Below are 13,676 nucleotides of genomic sequence, written 5' to 3'. Positions count from 1 at the left end.
TCCTGGGCTGCTTAAATTACCTGTGGTCCCGGGTTCCTTTCAGAATGTGTCAAAAGCTGTGTACATGTTTCAAGGAAAATGCACACAAAATGCAAAATCTGTTAGGTACTATTTCAGGGGACTGCAGACCCTTTCTGCCCTCATGCTTTCTGTTGCTTCTTCTCATTGTAGCCTCAAGACCCCACATGATCTGGCCCCTCTGCCCTGTAACATCATCTCCCTCCTCACTAGCTTCCTTGTATTCCTTAAATGCCCCAGTTGTCCCTGCCTCAGGACCTTTGCACGTGCTATTCCTTCTGCCTGGAGCTGTTTTCCTAGTATTCCCTTATTCCCTCTGGCTCATTCTCCTCCTTCCTCAGAAGCCTTCCCTGACCACCCATCCCACAGTGCCTCTATTGGTCCACCTCTGGCCACTTTGTCCCATCATCATCCTGTATTTTCTTCATCACTGTTTTCACCAACACCATCTTTATCTGTCACAGCCCCCAGTCAGATTAGCCCTGTGAGGCAGGGAGCCTGCTGGTCTCATTCACTGCTGTGTTTCCAGCTCCTGGCATACCACAGGGGCTTAATAAGTAGCTGTTGAATGGGTACATGAACCCATACATGCCCAGGGCAGTGTTACCCCAAATTCAGCAATTTCGGAGTGCCACCATCATGATTTTTACCATGCCTGGCAACAGTGATTCCATTATTAATATTTTTCTCTCAGTTGTTTCAAAGGAAACTTGTACATCACCACCAGTACTATTTGCCTATATGCATAGAAGGTGTTGGAGCTCTAGGGAGTGGGGAATGCTTATGAAATTTCACCTTTTTTCCTCTTGAGGTTCTGAACCGAACTGATTGAGAACTAAAAGAGTCAGTCAGCAAACGGAGAGCTGAAATAGCACTTTGGTGAGTCTGATAAAAGCTGAGTTTGAGGGCATGTGGGCTTCCAGATGCTAACCTGCAGAGCTGAGCAGGCTTCCCTTCTGAGCCAGGCCCACACGTCTTTCCTCCTCACCCCCTAAAAGCAAATCCCCTGAAAATAAGCATTCCTTGAGGGCAGTTCACTCCCTAAAGGAAAGGCGAAGGAATGATGGGGTTACATATGCCCAGCTTGTCCCCCAAACCCACAGGTCATATATGCTAGTGGTCAGCTGACTACAGCCCATGGGTGAAATCTGGCCCTCCATGTGTTTTTGTAAATAAAGTTTTATTGGTACAAAGCCACCCCATTTGTTTATACATTATCTGTGACTGTTTTCTGTAACTGTTGAATCGGTGCAGAGACTGACCCGCAAAGCCTAGAATATTTACTATCTAGGCCTTTCTGGGAATGTTTGCTGCCTCTTGCTGTATGTGATTCTTCCCCCAGGAGGAGGAGCTGGAGAGGAGGGAGGCTGGGATGTTACCAGAGAAGAACTCCCTACATACGCAGCAACGCCTCCGACATGAGGAGTGAAGTCCTTGAGGTTTAGAAGATCTTGTCTCCTGGACCGTACTTATTCTCTAGGGGCCTTTTTAGGATTCCCAGTGTGGTATTTTACTGAGGAGCGGGAGGTGTGGACTTCTTGAGATCAGGGTTTCTCAACTCCAAACCGTTGACACTTTGTTCTGGATAATTCTCTGCTGGGGGCGTCCTGTGCATTGTAGGTGTTTAGCAGCATCGCTGGCCTCCACCCACTAGTGCCAGTAGCGTCCCCCAGTTGGGACAAAACCAAAAATGTCCTCGCCAAGTGTCTCCGGAGGAGCCAAACCACCCCGGGCTGACAGCCGTTGCTCTGAGGGATGGACCCGCAGTGTCTGAACATGCTGTGTTCTGGAGAAAGTCAGGCCCTCAGCTTGCCTGGCACGCTGATGCAACCTCTTACTCCAGCCAGCATCTCAATCCTTTACGCCCCGACCCCCAGCCAGGGACACACAGTCACTGTTTAATTGGACACCCACCACTTAATTACATGTCACTCTCTAAACACTGGCGCTGCTCAGGACCCAGAGCTGGGCAGCCGGTGTTCTGTGCCCGCCTCCACGGGGTGCCAGGGCTCTTGCTGTTTATTTTTGCTCTGCCCTCCATGCAAAGGAGGCTCCATACTGGGCCTTGTCCCAAGGTTGCTCAGGGCCCTCCCTTCCTACTTTCACCTCTCCTGGTGCCCAGATCCTTCCAGGTGTCCCATCACGCCTTCCCTAGAGCACTCATCTCCTGGCCCTGCATGGGTGGGTGTGGGGCGGGTGGGGTGGGGGGGAATTTCATGGCATGCTCCCCTTCGCTGGACTGGAATCTGCCACTTGGGTCCCAAGGAGGACTTCCCTCTCCTGGGCAGTGCCAGCCACCTGCCACGTCTCGAGGAGAGCCCCTACAGAGGGCCACAGCTCTCCATGCTGTCTCGAGGTTCTGAGTGGAGGGGTCCGCCTTACCCTCTAGGGACAGCAAGGGCCGGCCCCAGCCCACTCTTCTCATGGATGTCCACCTCCCCCGGCCACCTCTTCTCACCTGAAGCTCTGAGCTGACACCCACTGGACGCTCACCATCTGTCAGTGTGGCGCCTAAGCACGCTGCTTGTGAGATCTCTCTGAATCTCATGTGTCCTCAAGCTCTCAGTGATAGTTCTGGAATGTCTCAGGACCCTAGTATCCTCATCTGAAAGAAAGGGCTGGCAAAGGGTGCCTCTCTCCCTCGGGAAAGCTCTCGCAGATTTTTCCACTTAAAAATGGCTTTAAAGGTTAATTATTAAAAACCATACATGCTCATTGTAAAGAAAAAAGCGTATCACAGAGGAAATCTTGTGTGTTCCCTCATCACCCACAGAGTTTTTTGGTTTATCCCCTTCCAGATGAATCAAGGGTGCTCGTTTTTTACAGGCGGCGCCCCTGGTGGTGGCAGCACGCATGCGGGAAGTGCGCTGCTGCTAAACGCCCAGCCCAGTGGAGTTTCACCAACCGAACCGCCCATGTTCCAGTAGGAAACAGGACAAGGCCATCACCCAGGAAGCCCCAGGGCCTCTTCCCAGCCTCCTTCCCATGTCCAGTGATAACCACTGCTTTCCTTTCCAACGCCACAGATGTGTTATGGCTAGTTTTGAATTTCACATAAGTGAGATCATACCATGGGCGCTCTCATACCTGGTGTATTTCTCTGAACATTCCTAGGTTGTTTAGACACATCCATGTGATTGAAGTTGGCACCAGTCCTTCCATCCCCTTCTTTGCTGTATTCCATTACATAAATACACAGCAATGTAGTCAGGCATCCTTTTGGTGGACATCTAATTTGTTTCTAGACGTTTCCTATTGTGAATAGGGCTGCCCTGAGCATGTCCTGCACATGACTTTTGGTGAATGTATGAATGCTTTACTGTTGACTAAATACCCAGGATTCAAATCGCCGGGTGGGAAGGTATGAATAGGTTGAAGGTTAGCGGACCTGCCAGTTTTCCACAGTGGTTGGACTGGTTTGCAGGTCCACCTGCAGTGGATAAGAGTTCCAGTTGCTCCATGTCCCCACCAACAGTTGGCGTTGAATGTTAGCCATTCTGGCCACCATGTAGTAGATAGAATCCAGGGGCTCCATAAAGTTGAATGGGGAAAAACTACATTATTTTCACTAACCTCCAATTGACATGTAGCATTGGCTTCAATTAGGAACAGAGACCACAAACCATAGTCGCTAACGTTGTTAGGATGAAGTTAGGACAGTCTCTTCAGTCTCTCACTTTGAATATAAAAAATCACTAATATTTTAATATCCCACTGCAATGCTTGCAGATATTGCAAAGTGAAATATTTTCACTCATCCCGTCTTTGAAATTATCGCTCTCTGCAAAGTCTTGCTTTTAATATCTTAACTTTAAAAATGGGCACATACTATATGGCAGATTGTCTCAATATTTTGAGAACTGTATTTCAAAATAATGGATTTTCTCTGTGCTCCTACGTGTTATTTTACTCCCTACAAAAACATTTGAGAAGAGGGTCATCGGCCTCGCTTGCTCGCCAACGGGCCCCACGGCTCAGAGGGGACGCTGTGTGCAGGCCTTGGACACGTGCTGGTCAGGTGACAGAGGAGAGTTTTGCTCTCTGCTTTCTCACGTGGCCTCCAACCCTTCTCCCCCCACCCCAGCTTTCTTCGGGAAGTACCTTAATGAGTACAACGGCTCCTATGTGCCACCTGGCTGGAAGGAGTGGGTCGGCCTCCTTAAAAACTCCCGGTTTTATAACTACACGCTGTGCCGGAACGGGGTGAAGGAGAAGCACGGCTCTGACTACTCCAAGGCAAGTACCCCCCTTCCCTGGCTTGGCGGGGGGCGGGGGCCTCAGCCGTTCGGAGGGCCACATGGGGGCCAGTGACTTGGTGCCGATCGTGGCACTGCCTTAAGCGTGGGGCCTCGAGCAGCTTGCTTACGTCCTCTGCTTCTCAGCTGTTACATCTCCCAAATAATAGTCTGTGTTTCTGAGAGTATTGCTGACGTTTTGCTGATGCAGAATATTCTTACAGAAAGTGTGCATGCAGAGTGCACCGTTCAGTGCATTTTCACAAACTGATCGGGCATGTAACCAGCACGCAGGTAGGTCATGAAGTAGAACGTCACCACGAGCCCCAGAAGTCCCCTCACATAACTCTTTCTACCCACCCCCTGCCGCCTGCAGGGGTAACCACTGCTCAGACTAACAGCATCATTGATTCATTCTGTATCCGGCTTCATTTGCTTCACAGTGTGTTGAGATTCGCCCATGTTGTCCCGTGTATAGATCTTCCTCCTTGTTGTGTAGCTTCCAGGTGTGATTGGATCACGGTTTTTTCCCATGTTGTAGCTTTTCTGGTTCTAATTTTTTTCACTGATGTAAGGTGAATTGCACAGTTCTTAAGTGGATAGATAGCTCAGGGAACTTTCACATGTGTTTGCATCTGTTTAACGGCCGCCCAGATAAAGATAGGAGCATTTCCAGCCCCCTGAAGCCTCCCTCGTACACCTTTCCAGTCAAAGCTCCTGCCCCAGAGGTCCCCTCCATTCTGACTTCTCTCACTGTAGATGGGTTTTTCCTGTTCCAGAACTTCACATAAACGGAATCATGTGGTATGTGCTCTTTTGTGTCTGGCTTTTTCCACTTAGCTTAATGTCTGTGAGATTCATCCACGTGCTTGCATGTATCAGCAGTGTTTTCATTGCTGCTTACTATTTTATTGTATAGACAAAGGGTACTTATCCATTCAGTGACTGACAGATTTTTTAGTTGTCTCTAGTTTGGGTATATTATGAATTAAGACGGTGAACATCCTTACACATGGTTGTGGGTAGACACATGTACCCATTTCTTTTGGTCATACACCTGGAGCAGAGTTGCTGGGATGTAGGATGTGGTACATGGTTGAGCTAGTTGACAGAGCCAGCAGAAGAAATGAATAAGGGTTCCAGTGACTCCAAATTCCTCATCAACACTGGTATTATCTTTTTCATTATAGCCGTTTTGCTGGGGTGTAGTGGTATTTTGTTACCACAAAGGTTTTTGAGGGTGACATTGAGTATATGGAGCATTAGAAGAGCCCCTGGCACATAGTAAGTACTCGGTACATATTAGTTCAGATCAGGACAGCACAATTCTCTGTGAAGAGCTGTATATAATATTTTAGGCATTATAAGCCATATAGTTTCTGTTACAACTACTCAAGTCTGCCATTGGAGTGCACAGCAGCCATAGATAATATGTAAATGAATAAACATGGCCGTGTTCCAATAAAACTTTATTTACAGAAACAGGCAGTGGGTCTCATTTGGCCCACAGGCTATAGTTTGCTGACCCCTGGCTTAGGTAATGATGCTGATGGTGATGATGATAAGAATAAAAGACTGAAAAGTGATGTTTCATCCAAACTTTCTGTTAAAAAAATATATTTTCTGGAAATTAGCAAATATTCCTGACCCAACTAAATCTTCAAACTCAGCTCTAACATTCCCACCCCCACAGCTGATACATTTTTTATCCAGTCTCTCCCTCTCCCTCCCTCTCTTCTTCTTCTCTCTCTCTCTCTCTCTCTCTCTCTCTCAGATCCCTCCCTCCCTCCCTGTCCTCCCCACCACCCAGCAATATGGCATCCTCCATCCTCTCAGCCACCTGCCCACCTGCAGGCCTAGGAGTCTCCTTCCCAGGATTCCCAGCAAGTCTCATTGCATCTCATTGGCTCCGGAGCAGTCACATGTCTTTCCCTGAACCAATCAGTGTGGCCAGGGGCTGCAGTGTTTTGATGGTTCATAAGTCACATGCTCCACTCCTGAGCCAGAGGTGGGGAAAGTTGGAGCCTTACCCTAGAGCCAGACTGGCCTGTATGTGCTAAGAATACAGCCCCAGATAAAAATGGAGAGTTTCTGCTTGAAGAAAGATGACTAGCCTGAGAAAGCTCAACAGCTTTCAGCGCCCTATCCCACTCCCCCTCTGGAAACACCAGCACATTTGGGAATCCCTCCTACCTTTGATAGGTAAACCCACTGATGTGTGTGTCCCCTTAGTGGGTCTGATCAGTTCAGGGCCCAGGTGGCAGAAACCACATGACAACACCTCGGAAGCACCCTCTGCCCCCAGCCCATGTCTCACTCTGCACCAGGTAGGCCTCCATGACCTCCCAGGTGAATTAGTTCCATAGTCCTGGTGTGGGAATTTAGTGATCCTGCTGGACTCCTTGGAATTACTAAGTTTCTTGGGGCTGAACATTCCATTTCTCTCCTCCCAGCCTGAGCACAGGCAGATTCTCCAATACCTAGAAAAATCCACTCCCTCCTTGTTAAAATTCCTCACATGTCCACGCCTGGTCACCAAGCAGCGCTGTAATCAAGTTATCCAGGGACGCTCAGTGCCCTCGGGGCTGAGGATGGGGACACGCAATGGCTGCTGTTTTGCCCCATTTCCTGCCGCACACACATCTCCCCCTGTGAGTGAGAGGGCTTTGGTGACAGAGATGGGAAGCAGAGGCCTGGGAATGGGGTGGGACCATCTGTTTGGGGTCAGGGCTGGCTCAGGCCCAAGGTTCAAATCCTGAGGGTAACAGCAGGTGGTGGGAGCTGGAGCCCTGGAATGGGGCAGGAAGGAGCTCAGAGCTTCCAGTCCAGGCAGAGCCGGGAGCCCGTGCCTGGGCCTCACAGTCTGGGAGATGAGATGCCCCCGCCAGGGCAGAGCGCCATTGCTGGCCTCCGGCCTTGGCGGGGAGCCCAGGAGGGGAGGAGGCTGTTGCTCTTCCCAAGCTTCCCTCCGAAGGCCCTGTGAGGACCCTGTCCTGAGTCACAGACCCCTAAGGTGGGCAGACACCATGAAAGGGGTCCTGACGGCAGGGTGGGAAGAGGCAGCAGTGAAGAGAAAAGGGTGTTGCTGGCGAGCGCTAATGACCAAAGAAGGTTGGAGAAGGCAAGGCAGGTAGCAGAAGGCTGACAGTTCTGGTGGGGGAGCAGAGCAGCCCAGGTCCTGGGGGCGCTCTGAGGAAATGGCACTTTGGGAACCCGCGCCCGCCCTTCCGCGCAGCCTCTGCCCTGGAGAAGCCCCCCTCGTGGGCAGAAGGGGGCAGCACTGGACTGGAGGTCGCAGCTATGTTTTTCTTGAAAAAAGTCAACAAAGAAAATGCCACTGATACAGGAAATGACTAAATGGCCATGAAGCCTCCCTACCCTGGAGGATTCTGGGAAAAGCCAAGGGAATCTGTGGGTAAAGTCATCAGAAAGGCTCAGGCTGAGCGGAGGAGCCAGTGCAGAACTCCAGGTGTGGGAGGAAGAAAGGTTTGTGCACTCCTGCTGCAAACCACCGTGTACTCCTCTCATTAATAATTCTGTTTGTGTGAAAAAAACTGAGCAGACAAAAAAGACGAAGGCCTGAGCACTAGCTGTGGGTTGCATTGCTTTTAGCTTTATGACCCCAGTTTACCCACTTGTAAAATGGGCATGAAGCCCACTTCTCAAAGTTGCTGTGAAGGTCAACTGAGCCAATGTATGAGCACCATAAGAGCCAGTGTTCACTGGTGCCAGGCTATTTGCTAATAAGTGCTTTCTGCACGTAGCAGTTCTTTGCCAAATGCTCACATCGCCATCTGAAGAAGGGACTGATACACGCCCATTTTTTAGATGCAGCAGCCGAGGTGCAGAAAGATGAGTGGTTCACCCACAGCTAACAGCTGACAGAGCTGGGATGTGGACCCAGGGATGTCTGACTTCAAAGCCCTCCACTTCATGAAATATGATTGCCCTCTAAAGGGATGTGACTTTCTGGAACACAAACTGCTGTGGAAGCCCTGTGGGCAAGACGTCAACATCCTGACTTGGAGTGAAAGCTACACAGATCTGCCTGGGGGGGCCAGTGGCTCAGGAAAGGAGACCCTCTGTTGCTGATGGTAGGCTTGCCAACTGAAGAAAAAACCATAAGGTCATCTTGGTGGCTGCCCCTGGGGCGGAGGAGTTTCCTTCCCTGCCCCCCATCCTTCACACCAGGTGTCAGGGAGCAAAGCCAGCAGCCCCATGGTGCTTACGCCGGGCTTTCCACACCGAAAATTTACCAGGTCCAGGGAGCCACTAGGCTCCAGTCTGGGGAGAGGCCCTGGACATGTGGAGTGAACTGGCTTGTCTCGCCCACGTTCAAACATGAGGCAGAAACACAGGCTTCCATGGGGCAAAAGTGTGAGCAGCTCCCAGGAGACACCTGTGCACAGGTTTTTCCCAGAACCTGACTCCGGACAGGAAAAAAAGCTTCCCGCCACGTCAGCCTCACTGTGCACCGATGCCTGTCCTGACAGTCTCTGTCCACGCCACCAGCAGCCAGAGGGGTCCTCGGTGAGGGAACACCTGCCCACCCCTCCTCCTCACCTCTCTAATAGGACTGCTCTTCAGGGCTATTAGGCACAGGACTGGGAGTGCCACGGGGACAGGGACCTGAAGCCACAGCCCCAACCCTCAGGGAGCCCAGCACCCTACGAACAGGCACCCAGGAGGAAACGGTGGCCACATGCCTGAGAAGTGGGACAGGAAGACAAGTGCCAGCCAGTCGCTGAGCCCCCAGTCCCCGGAGCATACCCTGCCCCCCACCTCCGTCCTGAGAAAGCCCACTGCTGAAGGCCTAGCTGAGGGAACCGGACGCTTCTGCCCAGAGCCACAGGCCGGCGGACTCCTCTGATGCCCTGCGGTTCCTGCTGGCTCACTGGTCAGAGTCGGTCAGTGGAGGTCAGGATCCGGGTCTCTCCCAGCTCTGGCTGCTAAGCTCTGGGCCATCCCCAGAGCCCCGGCATCGCCAGGCACTGCAGTCGTGGCCGGGGGCACACCAGGGGAGCCCTGGCTCCCGGGTTCCTAGGGGTGCCTGTGTCACCTAGGAGAGGGCAGGGGGCCTGGCCTGGGGATGAAGGGGACAGAGAAGGGCACTCCTCATGCTCCTCCCACCTGTCTCACTGCTCCTGTTAACAACTCCGAATCTAACTCCTTCCTCATGGCACCAGGCACCCAGCTCAGTTTGTGCAGAGCTGAGCTCAGGTTTGCACACTTGTCTGACATTCTCTTCCTCCTGGACCCCCATCTCTCTGCCCTCCGCCCAAACCAAAAATCATGGTAGGGGGCCCAACTGTCCCCTCTTACATACACCATATCCAGCCTGTGCACATGTCCTATTGAGTCTGCTCCCGCCGTCACTGGATAGTGCCACCGCCACCCTCGCCCAGGCCCCTCGTCCCTCACTCTGACACCCGGACTTGGCCAAAGTACTCAAGTGGCCAGAGGGATGGCGTGTTCTTATTGGCTAGCCGCGGGCCCACTGCTGAAGGATGGTGTCGCCTCCTCCAATCCACGTGGCTGGATGGGGGTGGGGTACAGGTGCAAGTGTCAGACGTCAGTGCCGGTGGCCTGGTGCAGCCAGTAGACCAGGAGTGGCTTCGAGGAGGACTTGGAATGGTGGGTGGCTCTCAGTCATGCAGGAAATCTGCCGTGCCACCGAGCTAGACATAGTAGTAGCTGACTTGTCAGAGCTAGCTGCCCTCAGGGTGCTGTCAAGAGCCTTACGTCTTCTGGCGCTGGAAACCCCTTGAGAGGCAGACACGGTAACCACCCCCCACACGCTTCTGAACACGCCACAACACGGAGACTTTAGGAGCCCCTGCAGTGCACGTGTGCCCTCCCCTGGTCCCGCCCTGTCCCAGCCTGACCCCTCCCAGACAAGTAACCAATATCCTGAATTTGGTGCTTATTATGCCCACACATGCCTTTATTTTTTTCCATTTGCTGATATCTCAAGTAATAAATACCATTGTCTTGTGTGCTTTTAGACTTGGTATAACTGGTACTGTACCCTACATAGCCTTCTACACCTGGTTTTCTCACCCAGTTTCAGGCCTGTAAGATTGATCCACATTGATCCACGTAGTTTATCCTTGGTCACTGCTGTATCGTCATACTGTATGTTCTGGGAATGAATGTTAATAGTGGCTTTAAAAACAAAACACATTTAATCACAGCCAAACGGGCATATATATAGTTCTAAAATTGAATGGTGAAGCTGGGTCTATTATGAAGAGCAGTAACCCTCTTCCCAGCTCGCCCCACGGGCTGGAGGCAGCAAGTCAGCTGCTCGTCCCCCCACCCCCACCCCCGCAGTCTCACTGCCTCTTCTTGCGCCATCCCCTGAAGGCACTGACTTGATTTCCTGTCAGGGTCCCGACCCCTCCTTTGTACTCAGGGGAGCTTTGCACCATTTTTAGATCCACTGTTAGTAACACAACTTTTCTAACATCCTCAGGTCATGTTCTCCAAGTATAGCAGCAGCTCTTCAATTTATGTAATACATAATACTTTTATATAATAAAAATCTTCCCTTATTCCTAAAACTTAGTGGTAAAAAGTAGGCAAGGAAAAGCCCATCAAGTAGTGAGTGACTTTCTTGCCTTCTGTCTTATCCCAGCCCCCAATTAGTCCTTGCAGATTCTTCCCTAGTGCTCAGAAGCTTGTGAAGATAGGGGTTTGGCTTGTCCTATCCACCCGGCCTCCCTCTCTCCCCCACAAAAATACAGGATCTTTCTGGGTTTGGCTCTGTAACTTGCTCTTTCCATAAACAGTGTATGTTGAACAACTTTCCACCCCAGTTAACTACAGATCTGCCCTTGTAGTGTCTGCATAGTATAAAAGCAATGTCAGTTCATTAGTCATCTTCCGATTGCTAATCACTCTGATGTGTTTTTGCTTTATCAGCACTCCTGAGACAACCATCCTTGTGCATAGGCACAATGTATGAGTATCCCTGAAGGTGTGTCTGTACATGCATAGGTACACCAGCAGTATGCATATATGCCACACGGTTCACATCTCTAAAATGATCATCTCTTTTTGAAAGCAATCTTTTTAGACAGAGCTGCTTCCAAGGAGGCAGAGAGTAAATTTCAAGAATGCATTACCTTCAGAAGAGACAAAAGATTTACCGAGGTCAAGAAGTTTAGGCTGAGTTCAACCTCTATGCTGAGCTTTTAAAGCCCTCGATTTCTGCCCTTTATTTTTCCTCCAGCTCTTCTATCCTCCTGCTCAGTATCCACATGGTTCTCACTTTACTGGAGACACTATGTGTCCCTTTGCTTGTGCCACTCCCTCCGGCACTGTACCTGCTGACATTCTTCAGACACATGGCACACTCATTCCTGCCCCAGAGTCCCCCCATTTGCTCTTCCTTGGCCTGAAACTCTTCTTCTAGATCTGTGCTTCTCAATCCCAGCAGCACATTGGAATCCCCTAAGGAACTTTTGAAAAGTCTGGTGCCCGGGGTGAACCAGAGACCACTTAAACCTGGATGTCTGGAAGTGGGCCCACACAGCAGTAAAGTTCCCCTGAGGATCCCAGCAGGCAGCTGAGGGTGAACCCTAGTGATACAGATCTTCCCATGCCCAGCTCCTTCTCATCACTCAGGTCTCAGTACAAATGTCACCTCCTTAGAGAGGCCCTCCTTGACTGCCCCAACTAAAGTACACTCCCCACCCCAGCTCCCAGTTACTTTTTGTCACATCTTATTTCTTTCATCTGTCTCACCTTGTCAGTATCTTGGTTCTTTGTTTACATGTTTGTCTGCTCCTGCCCCCAACAGAGGCACCCCAGAAATGGAGGGGTGTGCCCACCCTGCTCATTGGTATTCCCTGGAGCCTTGAAATGACTTCAGGCCTAGGAACCAAGACTCAGGAGGCCTGACTGTCACACTTATCAGCTATGTGATATTGTTCCTAAAACTTAATGCTGAAAAGTATTCAATCCACTTAACTTGTCTGAGCCTTTATTATCACACTACTTTCTGTATGGCTGTGTAAGAATTAAATGACCTAATGTAAGGAAACACATAATAGTTCCTGGCATCCCATAAGCACTCAAAAGTATAAGCCATTACTTTTACGTCCATCATGAATGATGACAAATTGCAATTCTTCCTCATCCTTCCTAACCCCTTCTGTGCTTATTTGCTTATTTTTCTCCATATCATGGATAGCATCATTTACATTCCATATATCTTCCTTATTTATTGTCCATCTGCCCATGGACCATCAGCTCCACGAGGCCAGGGATTGTCTGCTTTGGTCCTTGTGTCCCTGAAGCCTGTGTCTGGCACAAAGCAGGTGCTCAGTGCAAGTGCTCAGGTCCTCACCAGTTCTCCTGTCTCTCCCCCCACTTCCCAGGACTACCTGACAGACCTCATCACCAATGACAGCGTGAGCTTCTTTCGCACATCCAAGAAGATGTACCCGCACAGGCCCGTCCTGATGGTCATCAGCCATGCAGCCCCCCATGGTCCTGAGGACTCAGCCCCCCAGTACTCACGCCTCTTCCCCAATGCATCCCAGCACATGTAAGCTTCAGCACCCTGCCTGCAGAGCCAATGGTTGGCGTGAAGGTGGGAGCGTCAGGCTTTGGTACAATAATGTGACAGTGACGCTTGAAACCTCCTGGTTTCAAGAACCCAGGAACCCACTTCTCACTTGTGAATTAACCGGGGCCCAAATCCAGCCAGCCTGGCTGCTAGACCAAAGCAGACAGCAAGAGTTACTAACTTGGGACCCACAGCCTCCTACCAAGAGGTCTGTGGCTAGAACTGCATTTTAGTATAAGAAATTTCCTTGGTCATCCTACACATTTTACTTTATACATTTTAAAACATTCTTTTGAAAAGGGGTCAATAGCTTCATCAGGCTACTAACACATTTACTAGCCTTTATTGAGCTATTGACTATGTGGCAGGCTCTACGCTGAGCCCTTTACATTGCACTCAATCCCTGAATATTCACGATGACCCTTGAAGTATTAGTTATCTATTGCTGCATAACAAATTACCTCAAAATTTTGCACCTTACAACATGAACATGTATCATCTCACAGTGTCTGTGTGACAGGAATCTGGGAGTGGCCTGTCTGGGAGGTTCTAGCTCTGTCTCCTGAGGTTATATTCGAGGCGTCAGCTGGGGCCGCGGCCACTTGAGGCTTGCATGGGGCCCAGTCACAGGCTGCCCCTCCACCAGCCAGCTCTCTGGAGGGCTGTTTGAGCATCCTCACCATGTGGTAGCTGGCTTCCTCCAGAGCAAATGATCTGAGGCAGAGAGAGATTGGGAAAGGGGGAAACAGAGAGAAGCTGAGAAAGAAGCCGGAGTCTTTTATAACCTTACCCCGAAGTGAAGCACCATCACTGCCATGCTTTACTGGCCACAGAGACCAGCACTGCTG

General features: G+C 50.5%; 1 protein-coding gene across 2 annotated transcripts in view; it reads left to right on the top strand.

The window, feature by feature from the left end:
• SULF2 (sulfatase 2) overlaps positions 1-13,676 on the top strand; it is a 110,286-nt gene that overhangs the window by 69,236 nt on the left and 27,374 nt on the right. Inside the window, exons 4-5 of one of the 2 annotated variants that reach the window (XM_036902046.2) lie at positions 4,103-4,254; positions 12,638-12,807. In XM_036902046.2, the coding sequence (XP_036757941.2) occupies positions 4,103-4,254; positions 12,638-12,807 (322 nt within the window). The remainder of the gene's footprint in view (positions 1-4,102; positions 4,255-12,637; positions 12,808-13,676) is intronic. The other variant, XM_057503071.1, reaches the window with a different exon arrangement.

The sequence above is a fragment of the Manis pentadactyla genome, chromosome 5 (genome assembly GCF_030020395.1).
Source record: "Manis pentadactyla isolate mManPen7 chromosome 5, mManPen7.hap1, whole genome shotgun sequence".
Lineage (NCBI taxonomy): Eukaryota > Metazoa > Chordata > Mammalia > Pholidota > Manidae > Manis > Manis pentadactyla.
Note: the sequence above shows the minus strand (reverse complement) of the source record. Positions and strands in the feature narration are given on the sequence as shown.